We start from the raw sequence: 21,404 nt of genomic DNA, 5'->3' as shown, positions 1-21,404 counted from the left end.
AACCCAGGGAGGCAGAGAAGCCATATTTACAGTATTATTCTGTCATTCAGAAATATTAAGGCAGACGCTGATGAAAGCATGCAGCGCTCGAAACACACACACACACACCAATAGCTGCTCTTCATCTCAACTCCAGCTCAACTATTCCTCCAGAATTAGCAGATCATGAAAAAGGCAGAAAAATGAATCCAGTGGATCTCAAACTGAGCTTCAGCTGCAGTCACTCGACTCGTTGGTTTGGACTCTGATCTAAAAACACTCACAGCTAAATATAACACTGATCAGACGCATATTCAGCTCGCTCAAGTGTTGATGTTATTCATAGAAACAGAGACGTCTTCAAAACCTGTGAAACTAAAACAGCCGAAGAGATCAATCATCAGATATTTTAAGCCTGCGCCGAGAATATCTCATCATCTAAAACTCTCCAGAAGTGGAACAAAATGTGGGTGATATTTCACTGGAAAAAAAAAAAAATGAATTTTATATATATATATATATATATATATGTGTGTGTGTATGAAGAGTTTATTTGCAGACAACATAGGTCATGTTTTTTATTATGTCATCATGTTTTTGTTTTTGTTTATTAATTGTTTTTACTGTATTTTTGTTGTTATTTTTACTTAATCAGAATGAGATTAATTAATTGAGATTAATTAAAACAGATTTTGAAAATAATTACAAAATCATATATATATATATATATATATTTTTTTTTTTTATTTATTTATTTTTTTTCAGTGAAATATCACCCACATTATATAGACTTTTTTTTTTTTATGAAATATTTTTGGATAGTTTTCAAATATAAATTCTGATAGTTTTCACCCATCTACTAATTATTTTAGTTTTATTTTTGCTCTGCATGTTTCTTTTCTGCATTGAATCTCTGTCTGTCGTTAAACATGAATCTGGACTAAATGGAGGAATATTATTGCTTGTTATCTGTTGCGTAAATGAGTAACAATAAGCTACATTTCCTTCTTTCAAGCTTAAAAATTTATTTCTATGGTCCTATAAACAGGAAAGTCTTCATTGTAAGTGAGGAATGTCTTTAAAAGACACACACACCAAAATAAAATAAAATAAAATAAAATAAAATAAAATAAAATAAAATAAAATAAAATAAAATAAAATAAAATAAAATAAAATAAAATAAAATAAAATAAAATAAAATAAAATAAAATAAAATAAAATAAAATAAAATAAAATAATAAAGTCAACCAGTCAAGAATACATACAGGTCATATTTCACATAAAAAAAAAGAGAAAATTCCTCCCTCTCCATACATATATATATATATATATATATACACAAAGAAAATAAAGCCTAAAGTCCTTACAGTAATGAAAAAAAAGGCTTCATTTGGTTTACGCACAATATAATTATTTGTGATTTTTAGTGTGAAATGTGACCTGGATGTGTTCTCATTTACGGGAGTCACCTGATTACTAACAAATTAAAAATAATGAAATTACTGTTGTCAGCAGGAACAGACATTCACAACATTCACACAAACCAAAGAGAAGGAAGGAAAAAACACAGCGCTACGTAATAAACCGCAGTCAAATCTGAGAGAAAGGAATCGAGGAGGAGGAGAATCACAGTCAGTCTGAGCGCGAGAGGAAGGAGGAGTGGGTCTGGAAGCGGATTCTCCGTGTTTGTGCGACTCTGAAGTGTTGAGATGTGGTGACTGTAGAGGAAGGGTTCTGCTGGATCCGGTCCTGCAGTCCCTGAGTCTCGTGCTGCTGCCACCTGCTGGCCTGGAGCCGTTACCTCTGATCCTTCAGCAGCGTCCGGAAGTTGTGCAGCTCTTTTATACTCGTGGACAGTCTGCAGAGAGACAGATATTTCTATTTTATTATTATTATTAATTACTTTAATAATTATATTTTTTATCCTGTATCCTTAGTCCTGCAGAATGACTATTAATGAATTTATCTAAACTTCAATATTGCAAAAAAAAAAAAAAAAAAATTAAAAAAAAAGAGTATTTTTTATTTGTTAGAATTTTTTCATGTATTTTTATTCATGTATACAAAAATAAAATAAAATAATATATATATATATATATATATACACACATTTTTATTTAATAATTCAAATTTTTATTTATTTTTATTTTATTATTAATTACTTGAATAATTATATTTTTATAATTATTTTTATTCCTACATGTATTATGCAGTCCTACAGGTAAAAAAAAAAAAAAGTATAAAATTATTATTGCAGATCATTTTAAAAGTCCTGCAGAATGACTATTAATGAATTTATCTAAACTTCTAAAAGAATGTTTGTTTTTGTTATTCATGTATACAAAAAAAATTAAAATAATAATAATAAATTTATTTGTTAAACAATTTTAAATGGAAGTTGAAATAATGCAAACTGATGTCGATTAGCAACCTCAGAGCTCACAGAACGTCGGTCTTTAACAGTTTATAAGTTATCTTTAAAAATCAGTTCCCTTATGGAGAAAATAAATGGAGCTTTGACATTAAAAACCGACTGTTGTGCTTCATTTCCTCCGTGTTATTGTGAACGTGCATGTAATAATCTGTGTGTTTGTAGCGGTTCATCGTGATGCAGTGACTCTGACCTGGCGAATCCGTTGAGCAGAGCCACGATCTCCTGCCGCGTGAGCTGGAAGCCTTTGGACGGACTGTTTTCTGGAAGGTTCTTGATCTCTTTCTCGGAGAACAGGATCCTGAGAGCCGTTCCCAGACCCTGAGTCTGACGGGACAGCAGCGGTTCATTCTCATCTCACATCAAAACGCTTCAATTTCAGATAAAGAGTAGTTATTTTACCTGTAACGTTCCCCAGAGCCGACATTTACTGCAGCCGACGCAGTCCATGATACGAGAGATGTTCTTGAAATGAAGCCTGAACTCCTCCTGAACAGAGACAACATCAAATCAACATTTATGCTGCTTTAAAGAAAAAAAGGTTTTATAATCTTTCATCAATTGCTGTTTTGTCATATAAACATTCTTCCCCAACCAATTCAATCATCATCAATAAAATCAAATCCAAATTCAGATTTATTTCACTGTATTATTTATTTATTTCACTTTTGAGACCCTGGAGCACAAAACCAGTCACAAGGGTCAATTTTTTTCGAAATTGAGATTTATACATCATCTGACAGATGAATAAATAAGCTTTCCATTGATGTATGGTTTGTTATGATAGCACAATATTTGGCTGAAATACAACTATTTGAAAATCTGGAATCTGAGGGTGCAAAAAAATCTAAATATTGAGAAAATCACCTTTAAATTTGTCCAAATGAAGTTCTTAGCAATGCATATTACTAATCAAAAATTAAGTTTTGATATATTTACGGTATGAAATCCTAATGATTTTTGGCATAAAAGAAAAATGTATAATTTTGACCCATACAATGTATTGGCTATTGCTACAGATATACCTGTGCTGCTTATGACTGCTTTTGTGCTCCAGGGTCACATTTGTTTTTTTTCTGAAATCTCACACACTCTGCAGGTTTAATGAAGGTGCATTTAAGACTTTTTAAGACTAAATAAAGAAAATTAAAAATAGAAAGATAGAAAGTATTGTAAATCAGTTGAAAGTTGTATTTTCAAATTCATTTTACAAAAGAAATAGCTTAAGGCTTAATATTTCTGCTCCAAATCACTAGAAATATATTTTACTGCACTTTCTGATCACACTGCAAACATGTTTTTCCTCAGTATTTTGTCTTGTTTTCCAGCGCAAATGTCTAAAGATTCTTAAATCAAGACACATTTACTGGAGAAACAAAGTGATGTTTTACTTTATGAGAAACTGATCAGAATGAAGTGAGTTTATGATTAAAACATGAACTAATATCTGCTGAAGGGTTCATAAAAATCATCTTAAATCAAAGGGAAACAAGTTTTCATCCCCCACTGGAAGATATTTGTCCTTGTTTTAATCATAAACTCAATAATCATTTTGTTTATGTTCGTTTTGCATCTCCAGTAAATGTATCTTTATTTTAGGACGTTCAGATATTTGTTCTGGAAAACAAGACAAAAATACTGAGAATTATGCAATTCAGTTTTTGCAATGCATGCAACATTTAATACCATGATTTTATGAATTTAAGACTTTTTGCACCTTTTTAAGGCCTTAATTTTGTGGAAGGACGAATTACGACTTTTTAAGATCTGCAAAAACCCTGCATTACAGAAGTATAACAGGATGTTTATGCTTTAATTTACTAGTTTCTAGTTAATCTAGTGAAACACAGTCATTTGCTGAGGTATCTGTCATGAACAAATGATTTCATTTCTTAATGAAGCATTGCAAATGTGTGCAGTTTTTAATGTCATTGAGTTTATTAGTATAAAAGGCTTCTTTTGAGATATGAATATGCAAATGAGCATGCATGCAAATCAAGGGTCAATATGCAAAATGCATAACTGTAAAACTGAACTAGTGTGAATATACTGATATGCATCCAGTCAAATCATAACAGGCACCTGCAGATGATCACGGTCATAAAATAAAGTTTAGGCTGAGTTAATCATATTGAAACTAACCCCCGCTCCCCAGATGAGGGTTTCTGTTCTGTAAAGCGGCCCAGAATGCATCTGTCACGCTGAACTCACCTTGAGTGTCTTCGACTCTATTTTATGGCTCGCAAACATGGAGCTCTCGTCAAAGTGCATAGGGAACGCTCTGCACAAACACAACACAAATAACATCCATTAACATTACATGCATGTTTAAAATAAATCTTACCGTTCATTTTAATAGTACTGCAGTGTGATTATTAATAAATTTAATGAAGCACATATATTGTAAATGTTTCTTAATCAAAATCAGCTCATTCCCCTCACTGTATACACTAACAGCATTAATATATTTAAATATTTAATTAAATTAATTTCCCCCCCTTTTTTGAAAATGTATTCTGGAGGAAATATGAGCTCATAAAACTGTATATAATAATTATACATTAGAAAAATGTTTAACTTTGTATACTAATGTCATGTCATACAAAAAACCTGAAAAAAATCAAATACATTAAATGATTAAATATTGTATCATGAAACAAATACAAATTATTGACAAATAATATCAGGTTAAGAACCTTTTTCCAATCAATCCAGATTTTGAGGAAAAAAAAAAAAAATATGAATGCATAAAAGAAATCCTGCCATTTCTGGAGGTATAATTTATTTTGTATATATTTATTTATTTTGAATGAATGAATATTTTAATTTGTTATATATATATATATATATATATATATATATATATATATATATATATATAAATAATTTTTTATAATAATTTTTTTTCTCTTGAATTTTTGTTTGGGGATATGAGCTAATAAAACTGTATAATAAGTATAAATTAGAAAAATGTTTACTTTAAGCTAATGTCAAAGTCAATGTAATAAAAAAAAGAGAAAAAAACATTATAAAAAAACAAATACATTAAGTTATAAAAAATATTCACAGTATCATGAAATATATATGGATTACTTACATAATAAGTCTATAAATCCATCTATTTAATTAAGATTTTAAGTAAAAAGGGAATGCATAAAATAGTTTTAATAGTCCTGCATTATATAATATTACATAATATTGCATTTAATGTTTCTCAATTAAGAAGAGCTAACACCCCCCCCCCCCAAAAAAATAAAATCAAGATCATTTAAACATTTATATAAGTATATATTTCTTCTTTTTACTAGAGTATTCATTCTGTGTTTAAATGATATTTTAAAAAATGTTTTAAATTAAATAATGTTTTAAAATATATTTATTCTGGGATGCGAATATAGCTTAATACAGCTCATAAAACTGTGCATAATAATTATACAATACAAAACATGTATTAATATGAAACATGTTCTATTGTTTGTTTTAGTTAATGTCATATACATATGCAATTAATTTTTAAACGCTAAAAATATTGACTGTATCATGATACCACATCAGTGTGTCTGGTGATAATGATGAATATGTGACCCTGGACCACAAAACCAGTCTTAAGTCGCTGGGGTATATTTGTAGCAATAGCCAAAAATACATTGCATGGGTCAAAATTATTGATTTTTTATCTTTTCTGCCAAAAATCATTAGGATATTAAGTAAAGATCATGTTCCATGAAGATATTTTGTAAATTTCCTACCGTAAATATACCAAAACTTAATTTTTGATTAGTAATATGCATTGCTAAGAACTTCATTTGAACAACTTTAAAGGTGATTTTCTCAATATTTATATTTTTTTGCACCCTCAGATTCCAGATTTTCAAATAGTTGCATCTTAGACAAATATTGTCCGATCCTAACAAACCATACATCAATGGAAAGATTATTTATTTATATTTCAGATGATGCATGAATCTCAATTTCAAAAAATTGACCCTTATGACTGGTTTTGTGGTTCAGGGTCACATATATTTCTGAGTCTCTCACTTGGTCTCGTTGAGGACCTGCAGCAGCAGCTCTTTGGTGGTGGAGTCCTCCTGAGAGTTTCCCGTGTACAGGTTGATGAAGGAGCGCTCGAAGTACGGAGTCACTTTAGAAAGCGCCCGCAGCTCGATCAGGTAGAGGAAGTACAGGTTCTTGAGCCGCCGCGTTCCCTCGCCCTTCGTCTCGGCCGGGTCGAAGCGCTGTCTGAACTCGTACAGGTTCGGACCCCAGACCGACTTCCCCCAGCTCTCTGAAGAAAACACTCGTTAGACACGACTATAGCAGAACACCTCACTACAGCACAACGGCTCGTTCGTGTGTTTACCGTCCAGCAGGTATTCTGCACACAGGTGGATGTTGATGCTGCTGTGGAGGCCGGAGATCAGACGATAGAAAACACGCTTCTCCAAACACAACCCTGCAGAGCATCAACACACAGACGTCAGCACATTAAACCAACACACTTCTCTAAAGCATAAAAAATTAGCTTTATACAATACAAACTATGTTTTTTTAAATGATGAAAATAGTGCTGTCAAACGATCAATCGCGATTAATCACATACAAAATAAAAGTTTTTGTTTACATAATATATTAGTGTGTACTGTGTGTATTTATTATGTATATATACATACATACACATGCTGTATATATTTAGAAAATATTTACATGTATATAAATTTATATTCTTATATTTTACATTATATATAAATATAAACATAAAATTTTTCTTAAATATACACATAAATACACACAGTACACACTCATATATTATGTTAACAAAACTTTTATTTTGGATGCGATTAATCATGATTGATTAATTGACAGCACTAAATGAAAACAAAAATATATAAAAATCATTATAAAAATACTTTAACTATAAACTGTAAGGTATAATTTATTTTTAAAATGCATTTAAATAAAAATAAATTACATTTTTTTCTTGAGTACAGTTTTATTTTTTAATATGAGCTCATAAAACTGTGTATAATAATTACACATTAGAAAAAATTGTTTAGGATAAAATCATATGCAAAAAAATTCCACCACATTAACCCTTTCAATTAAAATGAATAATATACACAAAATTATTATAATATTATTAATAATAAATAAAATAATAACAATAAATAAAATACTATAACTATAAGGTATACTTTATTTTTCAAATGTATTTAAATAAATATTTATTTAATTTGAGCTCATGAAACGGTGTATAATAATTATACATTAGAAAAAGTCATATGCATATTTAATAAATAAGAATGGCAACAAACAGGAAATAATGTAAATATTATTTTCCCCACATTAAGTTTTTCCCACCAAAATGAATAATTAAATTATACACAAAAACATTATTATTATTATTAACTTATTAATAATAATTGTAACAATAATAATAAATTAAAGTACTATGACTATAAGTTTAAACTACATTTAAACTTGAAGTAAATACTTTACTTTTAATTATTATAATAAATATTTAATAAAAAAAAATTCTCTTCACAATAGATCATTTAAATTTAACATAAATGTAGACATTTATGTTGAATGTATCCATATAAAAATAAATAAATAGATGTTAATGTCTTGTTTCCACTATCAGTACTGAACAAACACAGTCTAACCACAGCCTGGGTGATTATATTAGCAAATCAACATATCAAAACAACTCAAATTATCCACAATTCTTGAGCAATGCAGAGTACAAATGAACGGGTTAGACCACAGATCTAGATTTAATCTGCATTTCAACTCATCTATTTTTCTGCATTTTTCACAGCGCAGAGAACCGACACACACTTAAATACAGATTCATGACACTTCAAGCAGCGTATAAGTTATAAATCTAGCCTAGAGTGACTTAAAATAAATAAGGATGACATCTCTCAGTTTCAGGAGGAAATGGGCATCATTCACGACACACGAGCAGAACGAATTTGTGCAAGTCATTTGTACAACTACTATTATGTAAATGAATGCACCTGTGTTTTCATCATATTTACGCTGTAAATAATCACCTACCTTCCAGCCAATTGTAAAATCCTTCACCTGTGAGAAACAAACAAAGTTTGCTTTAATAAAAGCCCTTCTGCACTGATCTGAGATCAGCTTCCCTGCAGAAGCATCATGTATCATGTGTGCAAATACAATGAGAATAAGATAAGTAAGCAAATATTAACTCACCATCATCATCACCTGAGAGGAGAGACAGAGAAAAGAGCTCAGGTTACACACAAACACATCAAATATACAGGAATAAAAATAAAAAGTGTCATATTTCCACAGAAAAACAAAAGAAAATGTAAAAATATTATATTTTACATAAAGGAAATTAGGACTGATAAAATTTTTACTTTTTAAATTCATTATTCATAAATTGTGATATGTATAATTATACACATGTACAATATAACATACATATAAATTTTATATATTTTTTCAAATAATTATGGAATTATGGAATGTTTTTTTTTTTTACATTTTTAATGCATCACTGTAAATTAATCCATAATTCCTTCGTTTTTTTCTGGTTACTTACAAACATATTTCTTTATATAATTTTAGATTTTTTTATATTATGAAATTTTACAAAAGAAATATTCTATTTCTTATTTTATCTAATAATTCCTCATCTTTTCTGCTTATATACAGCTCAAAATGTGCGTGCCTAAAAGGGTAAATCTCTCAAAAAAAATTAAATTCCAAAAATGAGAAATTACATTTTACAAAACGAGAAATGAAGACTATTAGCAGCACTTGGCACACTTTTCCTGCCAAATTCTCAATGCATCTAAACATTTTAATTATTACAAAATTTTAATTATGTTTATGTTAAAGACATTGAATTTTCTGATTCAATGTCTTTAACATAAAATCAGTACAACAAATACTAAAATGATGCATGAATACTTTGCAATTTAAACATAGCATTAAAAATGTAAGTCTTTTTTAAATAAAATTTTACAAAAACAAAATGAACTTTTTTACTTTTTCCTTTTGATTCTGGAGTGAAATATATCACATATTACATGTGTTTTCATGAGATTCACTCACAGCAGTGTGATTTAACTCTGAAAAACTGAATAAATGTTGAAAACGCACCACGACTGGGAGCCAAAGGGTTGAGAGGACGATACACTGATCTCGGCCTGAAAAGAAATCAACCATCGACAGTAATAATGAATTTGAGAGCGCAGTAGAGCAGCACGATTGTCTGTGTGTGTGTGTGTGTGTGTGTGTGTGTGTGAGTGAGTGAGTGAGTGAGTGAGTGAGTGAGTGAGTGAGTGAGTGAGTGAGTGAGTGAGTGTGTGTGTGTGTGTGCGAGTGAGTGAGTGAGTGAGTGTGTGTGTGTGTGTGTGCGAGAGTGTGTGTGTGTGTGTGTGTGTGCGAGTGTGTGTGTGCGTTTTTGTGAAAAGTCAGGACATAGATGTGTATAATGACGAGGGTATGACAGGTATTACAAGGTGAAGGTGACTTTTCAGGAAATTGACCCATGTCCCCACTTTTCAAAACGCTTATAAATCACACAGAGTGAGGTGTGTGTGTGTGTGTGTGTGTGTTTGTTTGTTTGTGTCTCACTTGAAGCAGTTTTCCTCATAGATGCTGTTCCACACTCTCCAGGCCGATGGTCCTTTATATCCAGTGTATCGCTCCGGGTTCAGCAGCAGATCCACATACTCAGCATCAGGAGACATTTCATCTGCGCGCACACACACACACACACACACACACACACCACGCCTGTTATTAATCTCCATACACAAACAATTCATTCTGCTTCTCAGATACAGAAGTGACATGATTTTGCCAATGAAGACAGTTCGTATACAAATAAGTAGGACATCAATTATATAAAAATATAAGGTAATATAAAGCAATTTTGAGAAAAATGCAATGGTGATTTAAAATGTGATTTAAGAAAGAAAAAGAAAATATGAAAATCTTTCAAAAATTTGCTGTGCTTGTCTGTAGAGCTGCACAATTTGGTCCAAATTTTATTATATAATCATCAATTTATTATTATATTTTATATTTTAATTAAAGTATTATTATTAGACTAGGGCTGCACGATTCTGCCATGTTATTATATCAATATGACTAAAAAAATAATAATTAAAAAAAAAAATTAATTGTTTTGGAATCCTGTACAAAATTACAAAGAATTTGTATTAATTATTATTAATAATAATAAAAAAACAATCATAGTATTATTAGTAGTAGTATTATTATTATTATAATTATTATTGCTAGTTTTATTACAAAATAAAAATATTAAAATTACAAACTGAAAACAAAATAAGAAATATTAGACTAGGGCTGCACAATTTCATCAATTTTATTATATATATATTAGATATATAGATAGACATTTATTATTATTATTATTATATAAAAAATTTAAATTACTAATTAAAAACAAAATAAGAAATATAAATAAAATTAAAACAAAATATTTATGAAAAATAATAATTTGACTATACATTATTTCTGTAATTACAATAATATTTGTGTCTTAATTTCTTTGTTTTTCATACATTAAACAGAAAACCACAGGCAGGCCCTTAACACGTGTAAATGAACTCAGAGCCACACTTCACTGTGAAACACACACTGCATATATTTAATTAAATCCCAGCTTTTGTGATCGGATAATAACACTAAAGCCATTTTATGCATTTGGTTTCATTTTTATCATGCAGCCCTACGTACAGTTATAATAGACAATGTCCTATAAATAAGCATCATGGATCTACTGATAGCAGACCAAACTGAACCTGAAACTAACAGTTAGACGGCAAACAACCACTTCCGCTTCTGAGACTCAGAGAAACACGTGAAGGACTTGTTTAGTGATGTTTTTCTGTGCAAACTCACCGTCTAACCCACAGAAGTGATCCTGAGCGTCGTCATGATGAGCCCAGTCCGCAAACGCCTCTTTAGTCTGATTACTGCAACACAGAGACGGAAAATGACATGTTTTAATGCATTTCTGAAGACGTGTGTGTGTGTGTGTGTGTGTGTGTGTGTGTGTACCTCAGTGTGCTGTTCACGGCGCCCAGTTCATGAGCCTGCTCACACTCTCTCATATCACTGATGCTGCTGGCCGCCTGAGAAAACTAGCAGAGAACAAGACAACACCGACAGATTAAATATGTGTAATGCACACAAGTATTACTGTATTACTGATTAAGAGGAAAACTGAATGCACCAAGTCAAATGTAAACCTTTTTAATATATATATATATGAAGAGTTCATTTGCAAAAACAGATAACTCCGTTTTCAACCTTTTTTTTTATTTATTTTTTTTTAAATCATGTTTTTTCATTGTGCATTCCAATTAATCTCAATCAAATTGCAGTTGGGTTATTTTAATTAGGTTAAAAAAAAAAACAGCTAACTAACACAATAAAAACATGATAACATAATAAAAAACATGACTTCTGAAAATTTTTAAAAGCAGAGTTATCCGTTTTTGCAAATAAACTCTATATATATATTAGGGCTGTCAAAGTTAACACGTTAATTTACTAATTTTAACGGCACTAATTTTATTAACGCACGATTAATACAGCGCGCATTTTCTGTTTGACCCGTGGCCTCGCCCGTAGTTGGAGAAATGGAGATGCACAGTGTTGCCAACTTAGCGACTTTCCCCCTCTTCAAAAAAGCACCTAGCGACAAATCTTTAGGGTTTGCCCGCGCACACCTCTCAATTCAATTCATATTGCTTTATTGGCATGACATACTTAGATACATATTGCCAAAGCATTGTACATAGAATAAAAACAAAAATCTCTCTCCCTCCCCTCCCCTCCCTATTGTCATTGTCTTATGTGTATTTGATTTCATCAGACGACGGTTTAATTATCAGGATTTCTGTGCAGATTAACATCTTGGAAAGTAGAGCTGGTTATGTCTTAATGGGTCGCGTTTCAGTCACTATTTCATATTCATTCAGTTGTCTGACAACAGAGAACAGTGAAATATATCAATGAAAACAGTATACAGTATGGGCACAGAGGCAAACAAATGTAATAATAAATAATAAATCTACATTTTGCATGTTCAGAAGAAGTGGTGTGGAAATGTAAACAGGTTTGTGTCAGTAAATTGCTCAGTGCAAAGAAAGAATGAATAGGAACCTGGTATTTCTTTCTTCATGTGTCTAATAGACATGAACAAGTTATTTGAAAAACATTTATGACCTTTGACATGTCTCGTCTTCATGCTCTGTGTTGACTATGGTTTCAAAAATAATAAAAACACATTTGCATAAAGCATCCATATTTATCCATGCCCATGTTGATTAGAGTATTAAAAACTTGAAAAGTATTAATTTAAGGTACATTTAGAACAAATAAAAATGTGCGATTAAGTCGCGATTAAGCATGCATTAACCCATAACAATCATGCGATTAAATATTTTAATCGACCGACAGCCCTAATACATACATACATACATATATATATATATATATATATATATATATATATATTTTTTTTTTTCTCCACCATTTCATTTTTAGGAAAAATATGAAGTTTGTTTGATTTAAATTTTATTTATTTATTTTTACAATTTTACAAATATATTTTTGATCAAATCCAAAATTATTATTTATTTTCTTTTATTTTTGCATTTCAATGCAAAAACAAAAATAGTGTTATAACAAAATGATGTTTTTCCCCCTATTTTTCCCTTCTTGTGTGACAATTTGGTGTGAAGTTTCTGCAAAAAATCAAGCACACTAACTACAAAAATACAAAAAGAAAAGGAAAAATACAAACATAAACATTAAATAAATATACTGACAACACTAATTGATATGTAAATCAAAACATATCAGATATTTAGCAAACAGCAGATAAAACATGACACTATTAGAAATGAGCACATATGTGACCCTGCAGCACAAAACCAGTCTTAAGTCGCTGGGGTATATTTGTAGCAATAGCCAAAAATACATTGTATGGGTCAAAATTATACATTTTTCTTTTATGCCAAAAATCATTAGGATATCAAGTAAAGATCATGTTCCATGAAGATATAAATTTCTTACCGTAAATGTATTAAAACTTAATTTTTGATTAGTAATATGCATTGCTAAGAACTTAATTTGAACAACTTTAAAGGTGATTTTCTCAATATTTTGATTTTTTTGCTCCCTCAGATTCCAGATTTCCAAATAGTTGTATCTCGACCAAATATTGTCCGATCCTAACAAACCATACATCAATGGAGAGCTTATTTATTCAGCTTTCAGGTTATGTATAAATCTCAATTTTGAAAAATTGACACTTAAGACTGGTTTTGTGCTCCAGGGTCACATATGTGTATTGCAAATGTTTACTTTCTTTAGAGGAAACCATATTAAAATTGAACGTTTCCAAGGAATAAAAATTCAGCAGATTAAACAAGATGAAAACCACGTGAAATTAATTAATTAACAACCCTTTCTGACTTTCCAGGTATGATCTTAGCGTTACAGACGTGACTGCAAACAGGTTTCTCGTGTTCATACAGTGCTGTGTTTCCTGTCCAGATGTGTCTGAGGGCGTCTATCTTCTCTGTGAAGTGTGAACGCTCTCCGCTCACTAAAAATAACCTGTTCGTCTGCTATCAGATGCGTTTGGCGGCATTAGGACAGACTCTCTGAGTGCTGACTCAACCTTACTCGCTCTGTTACACAAACATTAAACAAACAAACACCGAACGCTCGCACTTCACACAGCTGAACAAACACCGCAAAACCTTACTGGTGATATACCACACAAAAAAAACTTAATTTAGCCGATCAAACCGAACGCAAAACGTTCCTAAAAGCAAACACGTATCAGTCTCTTACCTTGTTATAGTTGCCAGATTTAATTCCTACAGGAACTTTACTCTGGAAGAAAAAGTAAATAGAGTAAATCCTAATTGTACGACAAACTACATCTCTTTTTGATCAGTAACAGTTGGAGTGAATAGAATTGCATGAAACAGAATGAAGGTTTCAAAGCTAGATTCAACCTCACAAACGTCTCCCTTTTTGGATAGTCAAATTAAAACAAATTAGCCGAACTCTGACCTCTGGGCACGGCTCTACGTGACAGTCTTTGATCGAGCAATGGTCATCATTAGGCCAGAACGGACACGGACGCTTGAGATTCACCTGAAGAGAAAAAATACACTGAGTTTCTGTGCTCAAAATACTTCTTAGCTGGATAAGACAATAGTAAACTTATGAGAATGTGAAAAATCTAGCATATAATATAAATCATACAAAATTTAAATATTTATTTATTAATATAAATATTACTATAATAACATAATATTAATATAAATCTAAAATTTAATAAGTATACAGAATAATTCAAATTAAAAAAGAAACATACAAAAATTATTTTAGAACAGATTGAATATTATATTTTAAATTATTTATATTATAACAAAATGTAAATTTATTAAATATACTACAATGTAAATATAAATAATACAAAATAAAATATAATAAACAACAGTAGTGTTGTTAAATAAAAATTCAAATACAAAATACATTATAAATAAAAATAATATAAACTGCAATTATGTTAACTAATTCCATAATAATAAATCACATAAAATAAAAATTAATTAATATAATTATAATATAATATAAAATACAATACGGAATACATTATTTCCTTAGCATTGAGTAAAATGGCTTAAAAATTTTTTACATAATATAACATATTTTGTTAACAAATTCCGTTATAATAAATCATATAAAACAAAAATAAATGTTAATATATTTATAATATAATATAAATAATAAACGCTATTTTACTATCATTTTTAGCATTGAAATTGGCTAAAAAAAACAAAAGTATAAATATTAATAGATAATAATAATAATAATAACAACAATAGCAGCAACAACATTAAAAGGACAGAAAAAACATCAATGATTTTTCACTTTGTTTACTTTTTTGACTGAACTGAAAGTTTTAGTGCATAAATCAAATTCTCAGCAAGCAATCAAAGATTTAACATCATATCTAAACAGCTGGCTGGACTTGAGAAATCAGCTTCGACATTATGCCACGTCGTCCACGTTCATGACTACGAATACAAGCCCCTCATATTCATTTATCCAGACCGTAAGACCAGGTAAAGATGCAGCAATTCATCATTAGTTAATTGCAACAACCCTGCTTTATACAAAAAGTTCAGGTCATGATTCACAGGAAATCTGTGAGGTTCACATAGCAAGCGTAAATATTTAAGACATAAATTCACCTTGTAGTATCGGAAGAAGTCTCTCTCTGTGAGCTTGCGAATGTGAGGATAAATTTTGAAGTTGTTGAAGACGTCAATGCTCTCGATGTCACAGAAACAGTCGTCCAAGACACCTGTTAACTGCAGAAAACAGATCAGATATCTAATTAACAGGAATAATAATAACAGTTATCACACATTTGATAAAAGCTCAAAAACAGCTCTCTCTCCATTTTCCATCCGTTTAGTTTCTCATGTGAAATAAACAGTATGTTGCTTTGTGTTGGTACTCTTACTACTGATCAGGTGTTTGAAACTGACCTCAAATTAATAATTAAAACTGATTAAAGCCTACACTTAATTAAATTAAATAATAAATAACTTTCAAAATAAGCAGCAACAAAAAATTAATAAATTCAACTAAAAAATAACTTAAAACCAAGCAGCTAAATAAATAAATTCAGATAATAACTTAAATCTTAAAAATAAAAAATGTTAAATTATTTATATATCACTTTATTTAACATTGATTTATTTATTAAAATGTTAATTTATTGTTTAAATAGAGAACAGGCAAAGCAGCAAACAATAAGAATAATTAAAAAAAATAAACGTGTTAATTTAACATAAATAAATAAGTTAAAATGTGTTAATTTATTTTTTAAATACAGAAACTGCCAAGCAGCAAAAAAAAAAAAAAAAAAAAGAGGAAGAGGAAGAATTATAATTAAAAAAAATAAATAAATAAAATAAATAAATAAATAAAACTAACTAATTTGGTAGTTATAAATAACACACACGCGACTTCTGACCTGCTTTGAATGTAAAAGTCCAAAAAGTCCCAAAGCAAACAGAGACGCCTCCCAAAAACTGCATCTGTTTCCAGACATCCCTTTACAAGCGCAAAACCTGCTTTAAGTTAAAGTGTTGAGCGCGTCCTGCGGTCTTCATGCGGTTTCTAGCAGCTGTCATCCCTGATGCAGGACTAAATCGCTGAGGGATCATAAACCGAGTGAGATGAACTGTCAAACTTTACCAACTACCGCGTGGAAATACAGCCGCGTCGCTCCGCCTCCAAACAAAGACACGTCACACGCGACGCGCTGTAGTTCTTCACTGGCGCGCTTAGCGCTGTAGCCAATGGTGGAGGGAGGAATTAAAGACTACAAAACCCATAATCCCGCTGACGTCAGCGCATCAAGCGGACCAATGGGACAACACCACGCTGAATAACAGACGGTTCTCTTTCCTGCGTATTTCAAATTTCTGTCTATATATACTGTATACTTTCTTTCCTTTATTATTCGTTTAAATTAAGTAAACTTAACCTTTTTAATTATATAACATATGCTTCATTGTGTCAAATTATTTTAAACTCGAATACAATGCCTATAATAAAAACAAATGTATAAATTGTGTAACAAATAAACAAACGAGTGATTAAATAAACGGCAAACATGTGAAGAAAACAAATATCTGAGCCTAAAATGTTTCGGATACATATAAAAATATTTTCTCTCTACATATTAACTGGCCAGGATCACACAGCCACACAGACAATGCAAAATAAATGTTTTAAAACAAAACACAGACAAGAACATGCGATATTTAGCAACACAAACATGTAGAATTTCAACAGAAAACCCGCAACGAACTGCGGACGTGCTGACGTCACATTCGCGCGACAGTAGAACATGCCAGAAATACTATGACAACTGTGTCAAACACAGAAATGTTAACATTAATACTGTGTTTTTTAGTCATAGAATCAAATAAACTTACATGACACAAGCAGCTTTGGTCCTGGCTGTCCGAAGTCTCTCCGTAAACAGGTTGCTTCTCTGGGCTTTTGCTCTTGGCGTTGTTTTGAAACCATCCCCAGCTGAAATGAGCGCAGAATAAACTCAGGAGTAAAACCAGCAGTCCGCAGGTTTGTGTTGCGTTTAACATTGCTCACGCAAAACCCGTTTCCAAAAGCCCAAAACATACACAGACGACGAAACCACTCAAAACTTCGCGTTTAGAGGAAACGCCAGAACTCCCTCATGAATATTTTGAATGATAATTACACACTACACAGACATTATAAAGATGAGCGATGTCGCGTTTGCTGTCGGGAAATAAACACGCTAAAAATGCTAAAAATAATGGAAATTGCAGCAGCCAAACATCGACACCGGAAAACGGTACAGGGTGGGGGCGTGGCTTAAGCGTGCGGGGTGTTGAAGTGGGCGGTGCTTGTGCGATAGCGTCAGATGATTGACAGATGTTTTCTCCGCCCCTGTTCTTTACGTGCACCGCAGTACAGTGAATTCTCAGACAACTTTCACTTTTTAAAAAAAATTATTTTAAGGGCAGAAATACTCAGTGCAGATTGAGAATTGCATTCAGTGTAGCAGATTATGATTAAAGCACCAAATAAATAACAGCAGCGGGAATGATTAATGCTTGATAAACGCTTTGGATAAATTTTTACAGTCTATGAAATGAACATAGGCTAGGCTACTTATCAGTCTCTGAATGAGCACACAAAAAAGTAAGGTCACAAATGATAAATTACGTAAAAATGTCCATCAACTTGAAAATTGACTATAATTCACTTTAAAAAAAAAAATCACCCACAAACACTTTCCTAGCCAACATTATAAAATCACGAGAAGTTTCCTTTAGCGTGGCATATAAAATTCAACAAGAAAAAAAAAAATATGATAGGTGGTCAAAATAATAAGTTTCCTATTTTAACGAGATTTTTTCTCAGCTCTTTGTCAGATGAAACAATAGTTTGTGATTTCTGTGATTTCTCATGTGGCCAAAGGGGGGCGCCTTCACTCCTCTAGTGTTACACTATAGCCTATTATTAATCATATTTAAATATGCTGTTATTCTCCCTAACCATGAACCGACAGTCACTGGTGTTCACTCTGCAGTCTGATTTAATTTGAGAATCAAGAGCCAGTGTTCATTGTGTTCACCAGGAATCAAGTTATTTGACTGGTCAGTCATCCATTTATCTGTTGTGCGCTTGATTAAAAGGCCAAAAAAACTTGGAAACACTTTCTGCTCTTTACTCAAGCAAATTTATTAAGAGATAAAACCACTGAGGACTGAACTGAAACAGAGTTGAGGAAGTATAAGGCCAGTCTAAGAAGGTCTGGGAGACACAATCAAGCAGCAAAATAAATGAAAATCCCCCCCCAAAAAATCATCTGTATCATCTGTCTTAGTCTATTCAGACAATTAATTAATGGGTTGATGAACATTCCAAACATCAACAGAAGAGGGAGACAGAGAGAGATTTTTTTATGTCTTAATAAGTGTTATATATATTACTACTACTACCACTAGTACAACTGCTACCTTGTTTTACATTTACCACCTTATTTTAATTCATTTTATTATTATATTTTTATTGCTAACTATATTTTTGTTGTTATTTATCATTTTAAAAAAAATCGTTAATCCTGTATGTAAACACAACCAAGTGCTTCAAACTTAAAAATTAATTGAAATCAAGAAAGAGCATATGCATTTCTGTATATGCAGTTAGATTTTCCCATCTGCATATACAGAAATCAGTGTTGGCAACTAATTTTCAGCGAAAGTTGCTAAAGGAAGGTCAATTTGTTGCTAAAAGTTGTTATGACGTCATTGCGCAATCACGATGCAAAATTGTCAAAACATCAAATCTCAGCAAAAATATATTTTATATATGTTAATTTAGATTTGCTTGTAAATTTATATGCATAATATAATATTAAAATATAAATAACTGTATTTTAAATACATTGAATTATTCAAACCGTACACATTTTTGAATGATTACAATTACATTTTTTTTTTTTAAATAGCTAATAAACTAATAGGCCCAAATGCGACACAAGTCTTCGGAGGGAAGATGCTCGAGTTTATCGCTTACAGATGCGGAGACTCTGGGTTCGGACCATAAGGTAAACTCATATTACGATTAATCCATGTAAACACCACATTTACCGGCTTTATGTGGTGAAAGTGAAACTTTAATGATCAGTGCTTAAAGCCAAGTTAAAATTAAATGTTTACGGCCACAAGAAGCCTTTCCTAGAAGCAAGGATAAAATAACATTTTGTGCACCCACCCTAACAAAACGATAGCTGAAATGTGGTACTTTGTTCACTAAAATAAGTTTTATCTTACCATATCCAAAAACTCGTTCACTCTGCTGTTATTTAATAGATTAAATGCACTGTATGCGTGCATTGTAAATTGTAAATTGAACAGTATGCGGAGACACGTTTTTAATTCAAATATTCATATTAATCAAGGATTTATTGACTTTTAATGCACCTAATTTCGAAATTAACATTCATATACAGAGTAAATCCTTCACTGAGCATGTTAAAAATAAGTCTGAAACAGTTGTCAGGAGCATGGTGGTGGTGACGTTGAAGGGGAGCGACTGTGGTGGTGTAGTTTGTTTATAGCCTAAGTTTAGCTTTTTAGTTCTGGCGCTTTTATTTCGGCTTCAAAATTCGATTAAAAGTTATATTATTTTGTGAAGATTATTTTGATGGACAAAACATGTAAGTTTCATGAACTATGATTGAACACAGAGTTTTTCTTTTGCGATTATCCAAAAGTCTATGGAAAAATCATCTCGGTTATGTATGTAACCATGGTTCCCTGAACAGATGCTGCGGTGACGATACCATCCCGCCAATCGTATTGGCCAAATAGCGCTTGGCACCGCCCTACACATGCGTCAGCATAGTATACCTGCGTGCCACGTGCTATTTCGCTCAGATTTCATGGACTAAGGAAACGCCATCAAAGGTACGGAACAGCCTGAACCACAGCATCTCGTTCCCTATTCAGGGAACCATGGTTACATACGTAACCGAGATGTTCCCTCTCATAGGTCACTTCGATGCTGCGGTGACGTCACCGTATGGGACCGCTATACCATCACGCCTAACGTACCTGAGATAGCTGGGATCCGAGGAAAGCATCTGCTCAAACGGAAAGAACCCGGGAGCCTGGGGCCATCCTCACATCCATGCTGTAGAATTTGACAAAAGTGCTCGGTGAGGACCATCCTGCCGCAGCACATATATCATCCATAGAAGATTGAGAGACCAGGGGATGACGACCCACTGAAATGCGTCTATGTACGCGTGGTTAGCGGATATGGCAGCCACGTATACTTTAAGAGTGGCTGGCGTTACTCCCTCTGAAAAACGGCTTTGAAGAAACTCCAGTACTGAAACGACGGGGCAGTATGCTGGATCCACAACTTGACGTCTACACCAGGTAGTAAACAGTTTCCATTTGAAGGCATAAGCGTCTTGTAGAAACCGCTCTAGAATTAATTATAGTCTCGGTAGCATCCGCTGAGAGACCGGAACATATTAACTCACTCCGCTCAGAGGCCACACCCACAGTTTCCATAGATCTGGTCGTGGGTGCCAGATCATTTCCCGTGCTTGCGACAGCATGTCCTGTCTGAGGGGAACCTCCCACGGAGAGCCCGCTAACAGACTGATCAGTTCCGCAAACCATAGTTGAATGGGCCACCACGAGACTACCAGCAATAGTCTCTCCACTCTGTCCGACCGTATTCTGAGCATATCTCGAGAGCATATCCGCTCCAAAGTTCAAGTGCCCCGGAACGTGAACCGCTCGGATCGACAGAACCCTGTCCTGAGTCCATAGAAGGAACTTCCTTGCCAGCCTGCACAGGG

At 32.2% G+C, this 21,404-nt stretch overlaps 1 protein-coding gene across 2 annotated transcripts; it reads right to left on the bottom strand.

Annotated features, from left to right (window-relative positions):
* Positions 1 to 708: 708 nt before the first annotated feature.
* On the bottom strand, positions 709 to 17,913 carry ero1b (endoplasmic reticulum oxidoreductase 1 beta). Of its 2 annotated transcripts, none has more exons than XM_058792148.1 (16): positions 17,470 to 17,913; positions 15,709 to 15,828; positions 14,519 to 14,602; positions 14,294 to 14,335; positions 11,483 to 11,565; positions 11,324 to 11,397; positions 10,028 to 10,148; positions 9,551 to 9,597; positions 8,633 to 8,644; positions 8,471 to 8,497; positions 6,771 to 6,863; positions 6,449 to 6,695; positions 4,622 to 4,691; positions 2,813 to 2,899; positions 2,604 to 2,737; positions 709 to 1,837 (listed from the first exon to the last, which is right to left on the bottom strand). In XM_058792148.1, the coding sequence occupies exons 1-16, from the start codon at positions 17,635 to 17,637 to the stop codon at positions 1,777 to 1,779; spliced, it is 1,470 nt and encodes a 489-aa protein (XP_058648131.1). In that variant the 5' UTR covers positions 17,638 to 17,913; the 3' UTR covers positions 709 to 1,776. The 2 variants fall into 2 exon arrangements, with proteins under 2 accessions (XP_058648131.1, XP_058648132.1); XM_058792149.1 differs by lacking the exon at positions 17,470 to 17,913 and adding an exon at positions 16,500 to 16,795.
* Positions 17,914 to 21,404: the final 3,491 nt, after the last annotated feature.

Source organism: Onychostoma macrolepis, chromosome 11 (genome assembly GCF_012432095.1).
Source record: "Onychostoma macrolepis isolate SWU-2019 chromosome 11, ASM1243209v1, whole genome shotgun sequence".
Lineage (NCBI taxonomy): Eukaryota > Metazoa > Chordata > Actinopteri > Cypriniformes > Cyprinidae > Onychostoma > Onychostoma macrolepis.
Note: the sequence above shows the minus strand (reverse complement) of the source record. Positions and strands in the feature narration are given on the sequence as shown.